We start from the raw sequence: 22,134 nt of genomic DNA on the forward strand, positions 1-22,134 counted from the left end.
CTAGAATGAATGTAGTATGAAAACTTGACCGGCTCTTTTCTTTCTCTTTAACTTTTTTTTCACTGTTTTTCAGCCTGCCTGCTAATTCTATTCTTAATACTATTTCATAGTAGTTTCTAGAACTACATAATTTATTACTCGGTACTTTTATTAACCCTCTTTAAAGTCTGTCCAAACTGTAATAGAGATAAGGTGAGATTCCATTAAGGAGGCAGATCATATCAGTAGCCCAATCACGTGATAATTTTTTCTGGAATACCTACTCTGTGAATATGATTCCAGTCAGCAAACTTCACTAACGGACCAGGATCACGATGTTCAAGCCGGCCAGGCAGCTTTATATTCTGCCCTCCAATGGAGTCCGTTTGTTGAGTTTCCGGAACTTTAATGTACGGACGATTAGACAGCTTAGTGAGATTCGCTACTATTCGTCCTCACCTGGAATAGGCCAACGGCGAAAGCCACTTACCAAAGCCCAGCCAGAAAACTCGGACGGACCAGTGCCAAGAGCTATGTTATCAGCAGAAGAATCACAAAGAATTCCTCAAGGAAACTTATCAGATTATAATCTTTACAGCGAGCTGGAACCACCTGCCAACAATGTCGATTCTGTTACTGACAATGGGTTTCTTCTTAGTACAGGAGGTAAAATCGAGTCCACAGATCCAAATCATCCTACTGGGCTAATTCTGTTGGGCACAGAAGCTTTCCAGGTAGACATGAGTGGTGCATTTACGGGTCTGGACACTGGGATTGTTGAAATCAGCAAACAAATCATTGGAATCTTCGAGGTTGCCCATCCTAAACCAGAGATTCTTGTGGTAGGGCTGGGTGGAAAGTCTCGTATTCTCGGACCGAAAACCAGCGAATATTTTCGTTCCTTGGGAATGCGACTTCAAATATCAAATACTGTAAGTTCGATCTGTGAAGGAGTCAATGTCGGATCCATCCTTGGTGCATACTAACACAGCTTAGGAACATGGCGCAAGCTATTTTGATCTCCTCGCTACTGAGCGCAGGCTTCAAGTTGGAGCTCTTCTCCTGCCTCCTAATCTATAATTTATCTGTAAATATTATTTCCTAATTCTTAGAACATGATGAAGTTCACGGTGTAATATCATAGCATGCATTTGGTCACTCCTTGTGCTTACGCTAACGTGTTAAATTGGGTGAGCTCTACCCCTCCCCCCACCCCTCTCCCAGCTGGTTGATTCTTTGACTCTGCCCTACAATATAAATTCCAAAAAAAAATCCTAACGGCTTTAAAAGCGAGAAAATGGGGTCCAAGATAAAGCTCCAGTGCCCAGAGCATAAGCGTACCATATGTGTGATGTTTATGCAGTTGGTGATTCGCATGTCGTATCATCACGGTGGTGAACCTAGCGAGAAGTACTAATCAACGGCATGGAACGATTAATCCTAGCAGCCCAGCTGGCTTCCTTGGGCAAACTGGACAGTCTTAGGACTTTATTTGCATCTGAAAGAGAATATTTTATACTTGGAGACCCGTTTAGTCCTCACAGTGCCTGGTCAATTCTTCTTTTATTGGTTCCTGAAACAACAGATCCAGCTGATTATCTGCCTCTTGTCAGCGACATTCGCGCCAATGGCTTAGAACCAGATGCCAGTATCATTCCAGAGACTGGTATTACGAATGAACTGGTTGTAAATCTTCCTGAAAGCCAGATTCAGTTAAGAGTGTCGAGACTATTAAGCGAGCTAAGAGCGCAGTCTAGTGAATTTGGTTGGCAAACCAGTAATTCACATTCCTTCAATGGCAATAATGGTATTAAGAATAGCAATGGACACACTGAAATCAACGGAGATGGCGTAGATGTTAATGCTAAGGATGATGGATCACAATTAGAACAGAGGTTTATCTCAGACAATGTATATACACAATGGCTTAAGTGCCGTCTTCGGGCTATTGATAGATGCTGTGGACAGCTCGATTGGTTTGTTCCATTACTGGCTAATGCACCAGAAGCAGTTCAGGATTGGTACTATGGTACTGCCAACGTAGTAAACCAATATCGTGCTTTATATGCTAGTTCTCCTGACCAATTCAGTCTTCAAAGTTTTGAGCAAACACCACCAGAAGAGAATATATGCCATTTACTTTCATCAACATCGGCAACACGCGTTGCACGAGATTTTGAGAAGCTGGTTGTTCCATACATTTCATACCTTAATGCCTGGGAGCACAGTTTGAACAAGTGGATTGCAAAACAAGCTGAATCCAACCTCTTTGAAATACTTGTGCCCCTTTCTGAAGTAAACCAGTCCTCGGTTTTAGAAACACCTTTACTAGCTGCATGTTATTTGCACCCAGGTCATGGTATCAAAGATTTCGAGACGATACGAAACATATATCAGGGTATATTTACTAGTCAGAGAACGAGTGTATCGGGAGATGAGAGTAAGAAACTCCAAGATGTTGAAATCTTAACTTCTCCTATTGATTCATATGATTTTGAGAGCCTACTTTTGTCACCGAGAACAAAGCCAGATCAACAATCTTTACGGGTTCTCCTACAAACAGTAAATAGTTGCGAAGTTCTATCATCTATCGGGCTCCCGGCAAACATTAAATATGTGGTAAAGATGCAAACCAGTAGTACTGTTGAGGAAAAAAAAGAGCTCGCCCTTAAATATCTCGACAAAGCAAAGAGAGCAAAATCTTGGGTTAACATTAAAAATGATCTGAAAACATTGGCTGCTAGCCACTTGCTTGATGGAGTCGAAGACAATTGGATTGAATCAAAACTTATCTCAGAAGCTTTGAAGTCAAACGACTTTGATTTTGTTGGCCAGAACTTCTCTAACCACGGCATGTTTGTGGATATTGTGCTGGAGCACCTGTATTCCTTTTACGATAATAACCAGATGAAAAATGCGTCGCATTGTTTGCATTTGCTCCAATCGACTACAAGTTCTAAACCATCAGAGTCTAAAGATGTTGAACGCGCCAGTGCATTAATATTGGCAACACGCGAAATTTCTAAGTACGAGGGGATAACATTGAGCCCACATGAAATCAAGTCCAATGCACCGTTAGAAACAATCGATCACATTCTTTCGAACAATCAAATCAGCTATCGCGAGCTTCAACAACTTTCCAAAATTGCCGATGACTTGGCATATGCTAACCAGTACGATGAAGTTATGGTGGACTCAGTATCAAGACAAATACGAGCTATGTGTGTTACCTATGCGCTTGTGAACGATAATTTCAAGGTGGCATATGACTACTGTGTACCAGAATTCACTAGCTACAACGATGAGAATAAGACGAGTCTCATTGCCTGGACCTCGTGCTATCAAGTAGGAAAATACGTTTCGCCATTCTGGGATTTCCCACCTGCTTCTGTACTCGATCAACAACTCAATATTCTTTCACAGACACTTCGTATTTGCCCTAAAGAAAATATCTCGTCTATCTTGCTAACCTGGAAGAAGAACAATAATCTGCGTCAGGAAATTACCCAAGACTCCAAGGCTCACAAAACTAATCACCAGGGATCCTCTCACACTGCAAGCTCGCTTAATACAGATCCGTCTCACTCAGCATACTCATCCCTCTCGGCTTCACGTATTGCCAAAGCGATCTCGTCATCTGCTGCTGAATTTACATCTCCATCAAACCCAGCCGACTCGTCTTCAGGAAGACGGACACAGATCTCGAACATGCTCGTCAGCGGTCTCGGCTGGGCCATTGGTGCCAACCAACAGTAGCACCTTTCCAGTACATATCATAAAATATTTATTTCTCTCTAAGATAATTCTGCAGCTCCTTCCTGCGTGTGAAGGGATATTTCCAGTGGAACACACTGTGCCCTCTACCTCACTGTTCCTGTGACTAATTCGAGAGCCTCTTATTATCTCCTGCGAAGCAGGAGCAGTGGGGTCTGGGGCGACGCCCCAGCCGCCAGAGGCATCCGCACCCACTCTCAAGCATCAACGCTATTAGTTATAGCCCTCCCTAGCACCTGAGGTATGATAAAATAAGTTGTGAAATATAATACATAAAAAGTTATAAATCGTCCCAACCGAAAACCAGTTCTTGGGCACGTTTTGTCGTCCAGTTCAGCCAGCTCTCTTTTGGCTTCGAAATGGTTTTATTTGCACCATCCGAGGAAGTGGTATCATCAGCTGGTTTGTTTTGAGTAAATGACGACAGCAATGCCATGCGTGTAGACCGTGGCTTGGGGTTGAAAATGCTACGATTAGACAAGACCTCGAGTCGTTTAGAAGGGGTACCTGTTGCTGACGTATCACCTACAAGTGCAGGCATGGAGATTGTACGTGGAAGGCCCTGGTTGGATGACACAGCAGGTGGTGGTGTATCGCCCACATCAGTCTCGTTGCTCTTTTGTACGTTATGAGGGAAACGTCTGAATGAAGACTCGCCCCTTCTAGAGGGCACCTGTCTGGTGCGATTTTGTACATGCTGAGGAGTAGGAGGATCGAAATCCACATCCATAAGATTGTTCGACTCGTCATTGATATCTTCTAACATGGTAGCTTCACCAGCCTCGGCAAATTGGTCCCCATTGTACTGGTCGATATATACACAACCAATGGCATAACCACCCCCAAAGATGACGCCGTTTTCCTGTACAGCACGGGCAGCACCTTGAGGCTCGGCATATGTCAATCGCATCCAGTTCTTACCAGCTTGAAATGGAGGAGCTTTTGGTAATTTTGAATGATGGCGTAAAGGAGATCTAGATTGGTAGCTCACATTTTCAAGAATTGTCCCAAATCTAGAGAAGTGCTCGACAATGGCTGATGAAAGAGATGATGGGAATCCGAAAACCACAACAGAATTAGGCTTTTGTTGGCGAGCTCGTCTCTCGGCAGCTGCTGATGTCGACGATGCAGATAATGCAGATGAGCTAGACGACTGTCTATTATTTTCTTGCTCGTCTTCTGGAATCGCCTTGTTGAGTGAAGACCCAGTATTACTGATGGAAATATTAGAAGACTCGCGATCTCGTGAATTCATCGATCTCCTTCTATTCAGTGGAGCGTCACCAGCCGCCGAGCCCATGCCGGGTCCAACTATGGGGACATCTGACGACGAATTGTGTCGCACTTGAAATGAAGACAAAGCAGAATCATAAATACTCTCTACTGGTGGAATATCATCGGCATCACTTAAAATGTTCTCCTTCTTAGAATAAACAGGCTTAGGAGTTCCGAACGAAGTGCCAAACCGAGGTCCCTCATGGTCTTCAAAATAGCTACCACCAGCACCAGAACTGCTACTTCCAAGACCTGCACTTCCGCTGCCAGTTCCTTGAGAGATCGAAGTGCGTCTTCCTCGTCCGGTGTTATCAGAACCAGGTCCGAATGAGCTTCGCGAAGTTGATCTTCGAAGTCCTGGAGTACTAGGGCCAGCACTGGATCCACCACTATTGGAAGCACCTCCTCGTGATCTTTGCCGGTTCAATCCGTCATCTTCACCACCATCTCTATCATGTGGATTTCTTCTAAATACAGTCAAGTGAGATGGAATGATTCTTCGCTCTGGCTTAGCCCAATGAGGTGTAGATGCTCCTCCAGCAGCGCCAGAATACACTGGGCTGTTGACGCTTGCAGTTGAGTTATACTGGGGATAAAAATTATATGGCTGTTGTTGTTGCTGTTGCTGCTGTTGCTGCTGCTGCTGGAGATGATATTGCTGTTGCTGATTTTGTGTTGAGAAGCCAATAACTGGAGGTGTCGTTTGTTGATGTTGTTGTGCCGTGCCATTAGACATCTGTTGCTGTGGAATTTGACCAGATGGTGCCAGACCCGTGCCAACTGAACCATTTAGACTTCCGTTAAGACCACCAGGCTGTCCACGGAAATCCATCATCGACTGTGAGTGAGCCAACTTGCGAGGAGGCTCTCCGCCAGCAGGTGCCGGTCCGCTAAGACCGCCAAAACCACTGGTCTTCAGGTTACTACTACTAAACATGATGCCACCAGTCTTAATATATTTGTCTAGACTAAAACCAACCGATAATTAGCCTTTCAATTGACAATGGATAAGACAATAGGGTCACTGGTAGGCTCGAGAATATGTTTGTTTTGATGCGCATTTTCACGTTTCTGCATTGAAATATTTGTGATGAGCGTATACTGTGTAACCCCGACACCCACGATATTACACAAATCGAGGATCTTTCTAATATCGGACAGACTTTACACTGACTTTTCGTCATTGATACTGATAATTACAGGACAACTGACTTGAATGTTACGAAACTCTTTCAATTATTCATTCAATATCCAAAAGATTGCAAAGTTTTTGGAGCAATTGGTAGAATTCATAATATATTGAAACCCCGAATACATCGAAACCTGTCGAGACAGTGGATTCATTGCATAACCGTCGGTTTTTGTCGCGAATTATATCCGCCACATTGAGCCTAAGTTTAACGCATCGACATTATTCATCTACCTAACCAACATTGAAAACACTAGTGGTATCACCAAACAATAACTTGTGCCGTCGAGATTTGCTAGTAGGAATATACAATGTCATCATCTAGTACACAGCCATCACAAAAGTCAGCACCCAAACATACAGAAAAGGAAAATCTCCAGATTCTACACAATGCTGAGAACCAGTCGGGAGCAAGCGCCCCATCAGCTCCTGAAGTAGAGGCAGCACTTTATGAATTGGGCCGACTGTATGCTTCAGAATCGCGTGCTGATGAATTGGCCCAATTAGTAGCAAAAGCAAGAACTATTGTTGGCGGTTCATCAGCAGCTGCCAGCAAGTCCAAAGCTGCTAAGATCATTCGTAATCTGATTGATTTATTTGATGAGATTGCTGGTGTCAATCCAGGAGCTGCTAGTGCCAGTGGTACATCATTGACAAGTTCTCCACAAGCAGAAAAAGTACTTCAAACTCAAATTGATACAACTTTAGCATGCGTTGACTGGGCTGTCCAGGAAAGCCGTAACTTTCTTAGACAAAGTCTTCAAACCAGACTTGTTGCGTTGTATCTAAGGCAGAAGTCATACCCATTGGCCATCCAATTGACCGATAAATTAATGAAAGAGCTTAAGCGCTTGGACGATAAGATGATGCTTGTTGAAGTTCAATTGCTGGAAGCAAAGGTATATCATGCTCTTCGTAATATCCCCAAGAGCAAAGCTTGTCTTACCAGTGCTCGTACCACTGCCAATGGCATTTATTGTCCACCAGCTACTCAAGCTTCTTTGGATAACATGAGTGGAGTACTACAAGCTGAGGACAAAGATTACAAAACAGCATTTTCTTATTTCTACGAGGCATTTGAGGGATATGCAGGACAGGATGATGACGAGAACGCAGTGATTGTTCTTAAATATCTTCTTTTGTGTAAAATCATGCTTAATCTCACTGATGATATGGATAATCTACTGGCCACAAGCAAGTCTGTTCACAAGTACGCTAACAAAGGTGGTCGTGAAATCGACGCTATGAAAGCCATTGCTAGAGCTCATTCTAACCGTTCGTTAAAAGAATTCGAGCTAGTGTTGGAATCTTACGGCCCCGAGCTGTCTAAAGACCCATTTGTTCGTTCTCACTTTTCTGCTTTGTATGATACACTTTTGGAACAGAATCTGGTCAAGGTCATTGAGCCATTTTCATGCGTTGAGATATCACACATTGCCGAGCTTATTGGTTTAGATACCCGTCAAATTGAGGGCAAGCTGAGTCAAATGATCCTTGACAAGATTTTCTATGGTGTCCTTGACCAAGGTAACGGCTGGTTGTTCGTTTACGACGAGCCCCAGTCCGATAAGACTTACGACTTGGCCATTGACACCATCAAACACATGTCGACTGTTGTCGATCTTTTATATGATAGAGCCGCTGCTTTAAATTAAGTTAATATATAAATAGAATTAACAAAAAATTTTTGAACATCTGCCTCTGGCAGATGAACTTGGTTTCAAATGCCTCTAAGTAGCACTTTTCACGTTTAAGCCCTATTCCTAATCAGGATCAACCAGGAGCGATTTATGTAGGGACTAGAGGCCCTCAAACTCAGGAAACAGTGGTTTTTTTTTTATTTAGAGCTACTGCTGCTGAAGATAACAACGGGCCATGCGTTTGCCAATGCATGGCATCCAACAGTGGAGATGTGATCTCACATGCATATACGCCATTGCATCACATTATAAAATTGAAACGAGGTTCGACCGTAAATCCGGCATCCCCACGCTTATATCCGGTGTGGAGAAAACAGGTCCTCAAATAACTTGACATGGCAACCGTGGAAAGAAAGCCCATAAAAAGAGAGCGGGAGACTACCTCTTGTACAATATGTCGGATAAAGAAGAGAAGAGTATGTATATAAATTGTATCTGGTGGATTTCAAACAATACTAACTACCTTCGTAGTGTGACCATTCTCTTCCCTGTGATCAGTGTTTAAAGAGAGGGATAGGGACGGAATGCCAGTACGATGAAAAGAGTCGTTGGAAAAAGAGGTTGTTAGAAGTTTCAGGTGATCCTGTAGCGACAAGTCCTAAAAGATCGCCTGACGACCAGCCAGTGTCACTAAGAGCGAGTGATACGCTGAAGAGTACTGATATGGGTGCTATTTTCCAGCGGCTGGACCGCCTGGAGCGTCAAGTATTATTAGGTACTAGTGGTTCTGTATGTCCAAGTCCTAGCTATGAGCTTCAGTCGATGTTATCGCCGTCAAGCTCTTCGGAAGGCGGTGGCCAATACTGCTGGAACTGGCCCCCAGGTATTGATAAAACTCCTGGTATGAAGGAGCTTGTGAATCTTGTGGAGACGGTCCGAGATACTAATAACCTTCCGCCATGCGAGTGGCCCAATCTCAAGCGAAAGTTTCAAATATTTACCGAGAGCAGCAATACCGATTATACATCGTTTCTTCCGCCAAAACACATTCACGATATGCTTTTGGCAAGATACAAAGAAGTGGTACATCCAATAATGCCAATAATAGATTTAGTTGAAATCACTGAACGGTCTGAGGGATTTTGGTCTGATGATAAGAGTATGCTGCTCAACGACGCTCATTTTATGGCTATTTATTTCTTGATCCTGTCATATTCCAGTCGGTCATCAGGCTACGATGTCCAAAATCACAATGTAACATCCTCACTGCACCGACTTTTTATTAATGCAGCAGAGCATTTCATGTCATTTTTCGTCTATGTAGGATCGCCTGATATCAAATCCTTTGAGGCTATATTGCTCTATTCTATGTTTATGTTTGCAGGTGAGACTGTTCAGTCTGGCCGTGCTATTACATCACTTGTTAACAATATGGCACAAATCATTGGTCTTTATAAAAAGGAACCCAGAGACAGAAGACAAGCTGATTTGTTCAAGATTTTTTACTCTTTTGAAAAGTCTTCAGCGTTGGATATCGACCAACCCTCATTTATTAATGATCGGTATTGTTATTTTAATAGCTACCGATCCATTGACTTGACTAATTGTACAGGCTTTGTGTCAGCTCAATTCCAACTCTCTCGGCTTCTAAGCAAGGTTGTGGATGAAGTGTATGGAAGATCATCCTGTCCATCACAGGAGACGATCCGGTCCTTAGACAGCGAAATATCACAAGCGATTGAGTCAATTCCTAGCAATTTGAAAGTGTCACAGATAGTACAAGTCTCACCGGGTCTATTGATGCAGCAATATATTATCGATACGCTTGCTCACAAGATATTGTTCATGCTCCACAAGTCCTTCATATCTCGGCGAAACTCTGCGGGCCAGTTGTATGCTGAATACGAATTTTCAAGAAGACGAGGCTTGGAAGCTTGTGTTAGATTAATGAAAAATCAGATGGATGTGTTTTCGAACCAAGAGCTTCAAGAGTTTGTATGGTGTCATTGGCACTGCATTTATTACCAAGCATTTTTTGCAGCCCTTCTCACCGGTTTAGATTACAAGCAGTGTAAGGAGCTTTCAGACGAAATAAATGCACCTGGGAAAGACATAATGGAGCTAGTGGAAACCATGCGGAACCAATACTTTGACATGAGAATAGCTACGATGTGTGCCTCTGCGAGATCTCATTTGGTACTTTCTGCTGTATTACAAGTCAAATCAGAGTTTGACATTCCACACCTTTTTGGACCCTTTTCGCGAGCATCTTCTACATCTGGCGATGCCCGAGAATCTCCGTTATCTGAAGCTAACCAACCAACACCAACCGCCGATGGTAAGCAGCTATTTCCACATGGTGATAAGCGACTATTCCCAGAAGTGGACTCTATGCGAGCAAGTCCCATTTCTGACGATATATCTATCGATACCATTTTTGATGACAAGTTTTTTGAAAATATTTGTTTCACAAATGCGTCAGCAATTTACAGCACATCAATGTAGATAGGCTATACTACTACCGTAATACCGTATACGAATGTTATGATCACCAATTAGATATTCGAAAGTAGAACTTGAAAGTGGACAGGCTTTAGATTCCTTCGGACAAATATGAGGGAGTTAACTGTGTTGCGATCTTGTTCAACAAAGCCCAATGAATGGAATATCAGACCCTGCATGGATCGACAGGCCCTTCTGTGAGCACAGAGGAACTTAAAATGTTTTATCACCTAGGTAATGGTCCAAATATAAAAGTCCTGACATTTTGTCCTCGATCAACTTTTACTAAGTCCATTGACTTGTCGTTATTGACATCAGAATTAAAAATAAAACCGTTTAACGCCATCGCTTCCTGATTCATTCCTGTTCTTAAGACACCGTGCTCCTAATTGGAGTGCCCCTTTTTTCACTACTGCTCGTGTTGTTATCGTTGTCGAAGCCGCCAAAGTCTGAACTGCTGGAAATGGAACCATTCTTCTCTAGTGTATGGCTGTATGGCCATAACCTCCATTAAATTAGAATCTGATCAGAGGTTGTTGGTGGATCCTGGGTTGCATTTAACTGGATTTCACTCATGGGTCACTGTCTGTAGTATCGCACTTGGTCATCTTAAGGCCTGCTATGAATTTTAGTCTAGAGCTTATCGAATTTTAGTGGTAAACGGAAGACTCAGTCATGACATGTATAGGATCTTTGTTAACAAGTTCCCCCAATTAAATGTTTTTTCCTGTTCCTACAGGGGCAAACCTTGGAGAAAGCTTATCCTATTGATAATATTATGAAAGTTCGAACTTAGACCCCACTCGTTGTTGGAGAAATCCTAATGACAACACGATTGATATCATTTCTTCTGGAGCTTGACGATAATAAGTAAAGTGAGTATTAATGCATGGAGGTATTATTGAATTATTTAAAATATAAATAAAATGCTTTTGTAGATGATTTCACCATCTCCCTTCGATGAGCTGAGATGTGATGAAAATGAGTAGAATGTACAGAGCGGAGTCAGTTTTATGTACTTCAGTTATTGTGGGCCAAGATTGGACCTGCTGGGTATAAATCGACTCCTACTAGCTAATGGAGAACTCAATCTATCAGTAGAAGTGGAACGACTGGACGGTAGAGGAGAACTTAGTCTCGACGCATTGGGAGACCATGGTTTTGGAGCAGCTGAGGGTCTTGATCGAGGCGACCGACTCACTCGAGCTGAACCAACTGGGGAACCCCAAGTAGGAGGTGCTAGAACTGGTCGGTCACGTACACTATGCATCGTAAGCTTTGTTGGTCGTGCTGGCGTAAACACTTCTACTTCATCGGAATCAGTGCCAACGCAAACATCACGACGAGGTACAGCGATGATCGGTTGTACTACTTTTTTACCATATTCTCCTAGCACCTCACTATGAACAACAGATTTGTCCTTCACAAGTATAAAGAACATATGCACAAGTATGTATAAATGGCCGGATACTGCTATGAGTAAGACCAATTGAAGTGTGCTTATAGGAGCGTACCACACGATGAGATAATGCAAAGGCGAATATGTCGTGAAGAAAAACATGTTGAATTTAGGTGGATCCCAAATATCCAGAGACCATAAATCTCCTTCATTTTCATCAGTATCATTTTCATTGGGCGTACCAGCAGATTGCAATTGATCATCCTGGATACTGTCATACCTAACTCTTCTCGCAGAGGGCGTATCAGGTGGATTATCGGAGCTTCTAGCCATCAGTGTATAATGCTTAGTCGATGTATAGCAATAAACAGCATTCATAAGACAAGCCGCAAGTAAAATCAGACTAATAAGCGACACAAAGTAGGCAATAAAGCTGGAAGTAGCTTTAAAAATGCCACTGGCAAAACCGCTGTGGTCAGGGGTAAAGTCAACCAGAATGTCATCAGTGTGTGAATTTCGAAACCAGTTCTTCCATGAGTTTGCTGAAGTTACAGTCTTCCTTCTAAAACCAGATACATAGAGTCGACAGAACCATAATATAATTGTAGCTCCAAGTCCGCTGGGAAGGCCGACAGGCTGGGCATATGCATCCCAGTCTACTAGCTGTATATCTTCCGATACGGAAAGCCATAGATCAAACGGATAGGCTGATACCTTAGACCATAATGACTGCTGTCTCACCAACCTCTGTTTAGGAGGAACTGTTAACCGCGGCATGAAAATGGACTTCTGGAGTATATATACTTTTCGTTTTACGCTTGGATCAAATAACTGACCTGGATGCAAACAAATAAAATTTCAGCCGTGCAACGTCACTCTAATGGACCAAGCTGTTTTGGCCTGGCAAACAGCTCTTAGAGCCAATAGTCTATAGCTCTGCTATTATAAATACTTTCTTGACCTCGTAGGAGGCATCTTATATAAAATAAGGTCGCTTTAAAAGAAATTACTACGATACTTGTCTTGTTGTGGTAGTCCTTGTTCACTTCTCTCAGCCGGTGCATTATCGAAATGTTTCTAATATTCCGCTTGTTATGTCTCATCTAGGACTGATCTAATATGGCCCTTTTTAGAGCAAGGTTTATCAGAGCAAAAAGATACACTGATGTTGGCTGTTTGTGCCCTAACTACCTTACCAAAATATAAATATGTGTTCTTAGGCTCTGGCTAGTTGGTTGAGATACACAGAGCCAAACGCCTCATACTCCGACCAGTGTTTTTCGTGACTAAAGAGAAAAAATTAAGCGAATCACTACCATTTTGACGAAATTATGCTATATAGAAGACAATTAAGATAGCGTGATTTTTGACTTCGAGACTCTGACGGAGTCATGATTGAGAAGTGTAGAGCCAATACAATGTTTATTATAAGAAATACAAGGAGAGAGTTTCAATTGAGAAGCATCGGTAAATCTACGTTATTTCTGTGTTTGTAGGCGATCCCTCCATGAGTTGTTTAAACTCTCTGGAACTAGCCTTAGAAAAGCGTACAATACTATATAGAACTAGAAGATTCCTTACTCACTGTAATCTAGTTGGAATGGGCTATACCATACTTTTCTACTGGTTCTGATAATAATAGTCAGAAATTTGTAGCATGAATCAGCCAGCAGGTGGAGATATCTAGGTTCAGAGAACTGGTACTGGATCTGGAACCGGCTGACCACTTGTCAAAGGGCTGTCCACTTTGACTGTCAAGAGCAAACCTTATAATGGCTCGTTCGTTAAAACTCAGACCGTGCCTCAGGATGTCATGCTAGACGGAATAATACCTACCTACATTTAGAGCTCAAAAGCTTTCCTATCTAATATATAATTGAACCAGAAAGCTGGTGAAGAAAGGATTCCATATAAACAAACAATAATAGAATTAATATTAAGTACAGGAGACAATTCATCGAAACAATAATCAGTAAAGTAATAGGGTTAAGCTCAATCGATCAAGTGTGCGGTTACCACTAGCAGGTCTAGCTTCTGTTCGTGAATAAGTGTCTGCCAGCTCCGTGAGAGGCGAGGGATGTTTCCGTCAATACCAGGAATCCCATTAGAACAGAATCAGCTAGCCCATTGAATTGATTTGTCGAGCTCTGAATCGTAGATCTGGATCCCAGAGTCCATGCCATGGTAAGGGGAGGTACTATTAAAAGTCCAGAGGCCAGGTGGATAAGTAGGGGATGTCCACCTAGGTCAAGTCTGAGTGCTCATCGTCCGTCCATAGAGATTGTGAGCCCTGAATCAAAGTCCAAAATGTCGCTAAGGAAGCGCCGCAATTGGAAGGATTCAAGAATGTCCAGGAGTAGACTGGCGAGGAGCCAGCTCTACCGTAGTCGAACGGTCTAAATCGTCGTCTGCTCGCGGTGTGCGAGGCGACAGATGAAGTGAACAACAAGGGACGATGAGCAAATTGTCAGACTTGGGACCTGTGAGCCAATGAATGATAGCAAATAACAGACGGGACTCGGGATGCCGCCGACTGAAGATCGCTAATCAGAAGTGAGTACCAAATTGAAACCATGACAAAGGAGTCTCTGAAGATCACGTTGTAATTCTGTTCGTCAACTATCAAATAACAAGATAGTCTGACTATGAACTAATAGTCTTAGCTAGTATTGGTCCCTCGAGAGGAAGGGAGCAACGCACAAGGCAATAGAAAGCCCCGAATCATGCTAGACTGACCAGATAACCGCACATAATGAAAGAAGAACTTAACAACGAGTAGACACTGACCCGCCAGGTCCAGGAACCACGGCAGATTGAACGAAATTAAGGAATCTCGCTCCATACTTCGCAGGGTGAACAACATCTACAGCAGATCTGCCAAACATCAGTCCTTTGACAGTGGTCTCCGCTCTCTTGCGCCAACTAAAGGGGCAAAGGGTATCAATCATACCAATAACAGGTTGTTGTTCACAAGTACGAGTGTCACTCTGAAGTCCTACCAACAATGAATAATCCATGATATTGTGTCGCTTCAAGAAATCGACATCCTTTGAGACTTGAACCATTAATTTGTCTCGGTCCTCTTGACTCATGGAGAGAGCCTCGTGTTTGTCAGTCCAGTCAAGGTCCTTGAACACTACACGACCACGATTGTCTTTTCTAGGTCCAGCACGTCGGTCATGGCTCGATCCCTTAAGATCGTAAATCAGATCCGTCCCCTTCTGAAGCAAATTCTTCATAATGACAAAGTGAGTCTTCTTTCCACCAGCAATAAGGGTGTAGTTTCCAAGATAGAAAGGGAGTTGGGTACTAGGGTGGGCCTTGACATGGTTGTAGTAGTCGGCCAAAAAGTCCGCATTAGCAATGACGTTGTGCTCTTTGCGTTTGATGGTCTTAATAATGTACTTGCCATCAGGTGTAAACAAGAAATCGGATCCAGATTTGCCAGGAGATTTAGTCTTGGTCAAGTCAGACTGCAAAACAAACGAGTTCAAAAACTCATGATAGTCAATTCCACAAAGGGTGCGGATGTCCTGATAAACAATAGGCGAATAGGCCTTAATAATGGCACCTCCATCAAGTCTGTATTTCTTGTTCTCCATAGTGAGGACTTCTTGGCTACTAAGGGGAGTAGCATAGACGGCAGATTGAACTCCATTAAACATAAGAGTGGATTTCGTGATAGGGGCAGCGTGACCAGTAAGGGTAGTCAGCTTTGCCTTGGCTCTTGTCAACAACAATGGTGTCTTGGACTTGTCGACTTCCTCAACCTGAATGACCAAATCGTCAGAGGGAGTTTGAGCAATGGGTTTAGATGGAGCCAATGGAGCTGTCTTGGGAAGCTCGGAGTCTGGTTCAGCTAGAAGGCCACCAGAAACAATCAATTGTGGCAAACCCTTGTATAAGTTTGCAACGGCAATAATCTCAACAACAAGGCTGTCAATGGAAGAACTTCCCCCGAGGGCAGAGGCAGGGGCGTCGGCAATAGTGCAAGGGGTTTCATCATCCACCTTGGCAGGAGTGATTTCCTCAGATTCAGCCAAATCGCTGGTGGGAGTTTCCAAAGTTGACTCAACCAATGTAACATCGCCATGGGAGTCAGGAGTAGAGTCATCCTCATCAATTTCAATAGGGCAATCAGAAAGAGCCCAAGAGGCAGCAGGGGTAGTCCAGGTAGCTTCAGTGTTCTCTTCGGACCAAATGGTTTGAATTTGGCGGGTGGTAAAGGCAGCCTCGTCTCCAACCTCAAAAGACCACTCAGAGCAGTTGTCATCATCATTATCAATGGGAGCAGAGTAGGTGTTGCTCGACTCTTCACAATAAGGTTGTTCGGCAACAATATCAATGGGTTTCCAAACGGTGGGTTCATTGAGGGTCTCATCAGATCCAACCGAGACACCAGAGTCATCGGGAGAACATTCAAGGATCAAAACCTTGTGATAAGCAAAAGCAGAACGTCTGGCAGGACGACGGTTCTCTAGTTGTGCACAAGCACCATACTTGGGCACAGAGACACCGCAATGGACGTCACTCAAAACAGGACGACGAGGGACCTTGTGGGTTCCATTAGAAGGAAGATAATCACCGTCGGTAAAGAAAAAGTCACCCATTTTATCAATTAAAACAGGTGACAGTAAGAGAGTAGTAGAAAAATAGTGTTGAAAGTGCTGGTTAAAAATTCACAGACCAAAACTTGAGTGTAAAAACAGCTGTAGGTTTATTCTGAGGAGAAAAAAGAAGAAGAGAAGAAAAAAAGAGCATTGCTGCGGATGTCCCATCATATATATACACGGGGCTCTAAAGATTATGTTGATGTCTGCACCGACCACATAATCTTGGTTCACGGACTGGGCCGAGCTGCAACCTGCCGCATGCAGGCTGCAGCCAGGCGCCCGCTGGGGCACCGGCTGGGGTACTCGCTGGGAACAACCAGTGTTCAGTGCATCTGAGCATTATAAAGAGCGGGAGCTACTGATTTTGGTCTGGGTATACCAGTGTGTATATCACGACGAATCAATTTAACCCCGATCGTGCAACTTTATTCTAAGTTTATTCTAAGTTTATTCTAAGTTTATTCTAACTTTATCCCGAATGGAAATGTCAGCGGTGATCTCATCGCTGCTCAGTCAAACGGCTGGGCCCATATGCGAGATAACGAGCGGACATCACCGGGGTATGCATGCATGTTTGGGAGCGCAGGGCTGGCTTTGGAGCCTGGGCTGCCTCCGGCGGCCGGGGCTCTGCCCCAGACCCCGTGGCTCGCTTCGCTCGTTACGCCCGGCAGGAGTTGCTTGTTACAACGGTTGGGAGTATTTGCAAAATCAGAGTTATCGTCAACGTCATCATGCTACTGTTTCAAGAAGAGATTCGCGTATTTGCAGCTGGGAAAAATAAAGCCGAGAGCATAGACGGTACAGTCTCACCAAGTAAAGCACGGGTGCTCACCTTTTGGCCACAGAGTTTATTAATTCAACCAGTAAAGATTTTTAATTGATTAACACAGTGATGGAAGTAAGCAATTGATCGAATAGTAATACCAGTCGGTGACACGCCAAAATCATAGCATACTTAATAAGCTGTTTCAATGCTTGCCAAGAAACCAACCAGCCAATAATCTATGACTTGGAGTAAAAATAATAAATTAACTGATTCTACAATCACAATATAGTGTCAGCAGTTTCGTCCACTAATTACTAGGACTGGTTTGTTGTCAACTGTTGAAAAACTTGGAAAAAGGAAATTCGATTGTAATCAAGCGCAAAGTATTCAAAAATGTGGTGAAGTTAGGAGTATTCAAGAGAGCGGACAAAAAAAAGTGGAAGTAATTACCGTCCATAAGCGTTATGGGGACATTCTGCACTGTACTACTGTGGGCTTGGTCTGTCCCCCGCTGTGTGATATGCCAGGGGTAGCGCAGGGTACAGCTGCCGGGTTGTACTCAGGGGGTTTGGCAATCAGGAGTTCGGGCCCGAAAGCTGCTGCTGGTGGGCGGCGGGCGATAAGCAGCCTCGGGGCCAGCGATCGGGAGTTTAAGCGTGCAGGTGGCTGCAACCCCTGGAATTACTCAAATCGGTAGGCATCTAATGCTGCCTCAAGCTGATCATTGATTTAAACTTCAAAACGTTAAAACTAAGTTTCATAAATCTATTAGAGTAGACGACAGTAAAAAGTAAGTGGCATTAGGACGACCGGGATATATCTGGTCAGCGCGACGGGGTAGGTATGCTGGTGCAGCCGGTACTCTCCTCCCAAATGTACCCCGGTTGAGGCCTGCATATAATCTTCCTGATATCGAGAGGTAAACATTGGGCCTGGCCCCTAGTTAATCTCCAGCATAATCTGCCCTTCACGACGCAATAGACTGGCTAGAACGGGCTCAGCCCGGCCCGCGTAAGCCAACCCAGTGCGGGGGCCCAATCCTGCCCGGTCCAACAACAGCCAATTGAGCCCGCTGGATTGTCGAGCATAATTTTATAAACCACAGCTCATATCAGTTCTTAGACACAAATAATTCTATATATATTGGTATTCTGAGCATTATTCTCTGTGAGATCATAAGTCGCAGAATCGAGGTCCAAATCTTCACGGGCGTCATGGAAGGTCGCAACATTTATGAGGTGCAGGGTGTCCCAGTCTCAGTGGTCAAAGAATGTTTCAGCCGAGTTTCAGGCAGCGGGCGTAGTAAATTCAATGACCAGCTGCAGCAGTGGCTACACTTGGGCCCTCATCTGGGCTGCGTTTGGGCCGCTCCAGGCTGCTCGGGCCCCGAGCGTGCCCCCATGCCCAGCCGATATGCATGCATAAGCCCGATGGCCGCCTGCCCGTTATCTTGCATATAGGCCCGTTCGGCTTAACCTGCGATGAGATATCCCTTGGCATTTCCGTACTAAGTTAGGACCCCCGCGAGACAACCCCAAACGAGCTAGTGGTAGAATCAGATTTAGCGACAACACAAATGTTTAAACAGGAGAAAACAAATAAAAGCTCATTTTCTTGCTGAAGTTCACCGGTTAGTTATGTGGTTATGTGGTCCATAAGTTATGCTACCATCTTGGCAGCACCATGCATGCATGCCTGGTCTGTGGGAGGAATCTCGACATAATTTTTATGACCCAATTACATATAAGCAACCGAATTCGCTCTTTTTTAATTCATTCTGTTTTTTCTCTTCTTCTCTTTAGAATAACACTTCTTGCTCTTCTACGACTTCAAGTTTTGTTCTGTGATTTTTTTAACCAGCGTTCAAACTCTCTATTATTATCGTTATTACTCTAGTGTGTTGATTACTTAGCCACTATGAGTAGACTTGCTTCTCTTTCTGTCAAGAAAGCTGGTGCCCAATCCTCTCCTTCTGGTAAAGGCATTGGCCACCAATCATCTTCAAACAAATCCAAATTGTTCTCTACTGGTTCAAAGGCCCTGAAAGCTATCAAACGAGCTTGCCATTCCAAATCCAGCTCCCAATCTATTGGTTCTAGTCAAACTTCTCAATCATCTGTTCTTGAAGTTAATTCCACCCAATCGTCAACAACTAAAGTTGACTTTGACCAGTATCCTCAATGTATTGTCCGTGGTTCCTCTTCATCAGTTATTGACTACCTAGCCGAAACTCCTATGGCTGCTCTTGACCTTTGTCCCTATGTTGACAAGACTGGTGCCGGCCCTTCTTCTAAGAGGGCCCCTTGGTGGGATCCTCTTCCTAAGCCTGACTCCTTCACCTACAGCACCACAGTCCCCTCTTCAAGATATCACAGCTCTACTTCGGACAGCAAAGGCAAATCCAATGTTTATTATTCCTCTGTCCCCATTACTGAGAAGCCAATTGATGATCCCCTCACCAAGTTCGCCAATTGTTCAGAAGGCTTCATTTATCAACTGTCGGTTGGAGACCACCGTCAGAATGCCTACGCATATCAGAACATATCCCAGTGGTCACGTATATTCAAGTGCCTTGATGATGGTACTGCTTCTCTTTCTGATGCCTCATCGCCTTCTCTATTCAAGAGATTTTGGTCGAAGCTCTTCAAGAAAACAAATCACGAAGTTCAATTCACTGAAGATTACTTCAAGCAGTTGGCAATTGATAACATGTCTAATTTATCATTTCAATCTTTCAATGACGAGGCATTTACCTCTATTAGAAAATCACTCGGAGTCAAGCTCCCTAATTGGACTCACTTCTTGGTTGACGGTCATGATGACATTATTTATACCTATGACGGCAAATTCGCCCTTCATACAATTGATCACACAGAGGCCTCTGCTCTGTATGGAATGGCTACCAATCTCAGCCACCACTTGAACCGATACAAAAAAACACAAATCACTAATTACATTGGCCTGTATCGTGTTGGGAATCAATATTTTGCTCTTGAGAGCTTACCTTTCATTGAGACCAATCTAGTCAATGCCTTCTTCCTGCGTTATGATCCCACAGAGGCCAACATTTATCTCCCCCTCGAGAATGCCAAGTATCCCATTCTCTCGTCTAAAAATTATAGACTTCAACCATTGACAAATCGTGCCACTAAACAGGACAAGAAAACATTATTCCGGGATCTCAAGTTCCTGAAGGACAATCTAGCCTTTGGCTACAGATTAATTGTAGGAGACATCAGGGGAGAACTCCGTTACAAATTTGGCAACGTTTTGCCGTCATTTTCCGACCCAGTCCCAAATCCACAAATCTGGACAATGTCGGAGTCACAATTCAATCTCTTCACTCGAGAGATTGATGTTGTGTTTCAGTAACAGTGAATCTAATCGGTATTGGTCTGTGCTAGTCTTGTCAATTCCTGTGACATTCCAGTGGTCATGCAACTTGCTCCTAGGCCCTCGATGGTGTAGGTGTCTTCCCATGTGGTAAGTAGAGCTTGGAGTTCTAAATCATTCCCAATGGCTTATGAGATCGTGAGTTGACTATTCGGTGCTACATGATATGGACCCATTCTGATTCAGGCGCCGCCCGACCGGCGACTGTTCGGAGTGGATCCAAATCAGTTGTTGTTTCCTTTTACCTCAGCCGGTTCAGTTCCTTGTGTAGTGGTGGGTATTCCTGCCATGGTATAGGAGTTGACTGGTGGCTCTGTAGTGGCGCGTTCTGCTGCCTTTCAGGTTAGGTGATGGGGATAGAGACAGTAGTGGCTGTTCTGATCCACGACAATTAGGCCATGGGTTCTGATGCAGACTCTAGGTTTCTTCAAGCCACTCAAGTAGACATCTGCGATTCTTGGGTACCCATCTTACCTTGTAGTTGGAACGACCTGACTTCTGATAAGGAACCACAAGCCTGGTGCAGACCCACCGATGGATCACCACATTTCATCATCCTCATTATTTTTACGGGTCTCTCCTCTATTATTAATCTTTACATGACCTCTGTTGTACTTTAATACATTATTTATTATTTCCTCCCTCTGTTACAACATGCCTAAGTTGCTTTATTCTAAAATATAGTCTCACTACATTGAAGATACCAGAGTGAGTCTTAGTATCTAGTGGCATCTGTTTATTATATAATATAGATATACTACCCTCTTTATATTTCTGGGGAATACAGTCGATGGGGTACAAGCTTGATTGAAAGACATATTTCTGGTTCGTGGATATAAGTCGCTTTTTTTTGATTTCTAACAGTAGGTGTCAGCACCAGGCTCTTATGGACATGCAATCCTCTGCTATGAGCTACTCAGTAATTGGATGCGTTGAGGGGTTTGTGGGTGCTTTCTACATGTTTGTGCGGTAATAATAATAATAAATCTTGTTTAAAGTCCTATACTATACATAATTAATAAAATTCAAATAATTTCAAATCCCATCATTTACACATTACCAGGAGGACTGATTTGTGCGGTAAGTTCTCAGTTGGAAAACACAGAACAAATAAGCACCAGGTGTAGGTATCAATCCAAATGCCTGTTCAATAGAGGTGCAGCAGCAACAGCCACAATCTTTTTCAATTATCAAACTGCTGTACCCAAGGACTTGGTTTGGATGAGGTATGCCTCTGGCGGCTGGGAAAGTGCCGCACACCCCGCTGCTCCGCTCACTTAGCTCCAGTCGTCACTTCGAATGTCCTGATAAAAATCCATCAAAACATTCATGGCCTGTAGTGGAGCCGCATTGGTGGGCGGAGGTAGACCATCGAATGAATAAATGTTGTTTCAGGTTCTATACTATATATCCCTGTCGTGATGCAGGAAATGAATGAATAAATCTTTTTTAAAGTCCTATACGATACATAATTAATACAATTCAATAATTTCAAATCCCATCATTTACACATTACCAGGAGGACTGCTCGCACTTTTACCTGATTACAAGCTGTTTACTGTGCTATTTTGTCATGATGCAGGGATGCGTAAGCACCCAGGCTA

General features: G+C 43.5%; 7 protein-coding genes across 7 annotated transcripts; 4 read left to right on the forward strand and 3 right to left on the reverse strand.

Moving 5' to 3' along the window:
• Window positions 1–314: 314 nt before the first annotated feature.
• Window positions 315–965, forward strand: AWJ20_877 (Uncharacterized protein C3orf60-like protein; the record flags this gene model as incomplete). The annotated part of the gene is made up of 1 exon (XM_018882846.1): window positions 315–965. The coding sequence occupies one exon, from the start codon at window positions 315–317 to the stop codon at window positions 963–965; it is 651 nt and encodes a 216-aa protein (XP_018735095.1).
• A 439-nt stretch (window positions 966–1,404) lies between these two features.
• Window positions 1,405–3,735, forward strand: AWJ20_878 (uncharacterized protein; the record flags this gene model as incomplete). The annotated part of the gene is made up of 1 exon (XM_018882847.1): window positions 1,405–3,735. The coding sequence occupies one exon, from the start codon at window positions 1,405–1,407 to the stop codon at window positions 3,733–3,735; it is 2,331 nt and encodes a 776-aa protein (XP_018735096.1).
• A 298-nt stretch (window positions 3,736–4,033) lies between these two features.
• ASM4 (FG-nucleoporin ASM4) lies at window positions 4,034–5,965 on the reverse strand (the record flags this gene model as incomplete). Its single annotated transcript, XM_018882848.1, has 1 exon — window positions 4,034–5,965. The coding sequence occupies one exon, from the start codon at window positions 5,963–5,965 to the stop codon at window positions 4,034–4,036; it is 1,932 nt and encodes a 643-aa protein (XP_018735097.1).
• A 563-nt stretch (window positions 5,966–6,528) lies between these two features.
• On the forward strand, window positions 6,529–7,872 carry RPN6 (proteasome regulatory particle lid subunit RPN6; the record flags this gene model as incomplete). Its single annotated transcript, XM_018882850.1, has 1 exon — window positions 6,529–7,872. The coding sequence occupies one exon, from the start codon at window positions 6,529–6,531 to the stop codon at window positions 7,870–7,872; it is 1,344 nt and encodes a 447-aa protein (XP_018735098.1).
• Window positions 7,873–8,580: 708 nt separating this feature from the next.
• On the forward strand, window positions 8,581–10,362 carry AWJ20_881 (transcription factor, zf-fungal binuclear cluster type (predicted); the record flags this gene model as incomplete). Its single annotated transcript, XM_018882851.1, has 1 exon — window positions 8,581–10,362. The coding sequence occupies one exon, from the start codon at window positions 8,581–8,583 to the stop codon at window positions 10,360–10,362; it is 1,782 nt and encodes a 593-aa protein (XP_018735099.1).
• Window positions 10,363–11,383: 1,021 nt separating this feature from the next.
• tam14 (uncharacterized protein) lies at window positions 11,384–12,535 on the reverse strand (the record flags this gene model as incomplete). Its single annotated transcript, XM_018882852.1, has 1 exon — window positions 11,384–12,535. The coding sequence occupies one exon, from the start codon at window positions 12,533–12,535 to the stop codon at window positions 11,384–11,386; it is 1,152 nt and encodes a 383-aa protein (XP_018735100.1).
• A 1,988-nt stretch (window positions 12,536–14,523) lies between these two features.
• Window positions 14,524–16,368, reverse strand: MSS4 (1-phosphatidylinositol-4-phosphate 5-kinase; the record flags this gene model as incomplete). Its single annotated transcript, XM_018882853.1, has 1 exon — window positions 14,524–16,368. One exon carries the CDS (start codon window positions 16,366–16,368, stop codon window positions 14,524–14,526), a length of 1,845 nt encoding a protein of 614 aa, XP_018735101.1.
• Window positions 16,369–22,134: the final 5,766 nt, after the last annotated feature.

This window comes from Sugiyamaella lignohabitans, chromosome A, assembly GCF_001640025.1.
Source record: "Sugiyamaella lignohabitans strain CBS 10342 chromosome A, complete sequence".
Lineage (NCBI taxonomy): Eukaryota > Fungi > Ascomycota > Dipodascomycetes > Dipodascales > Trichomonascaceae > Sugiyamaella > Sugiyamaella lignohabitans.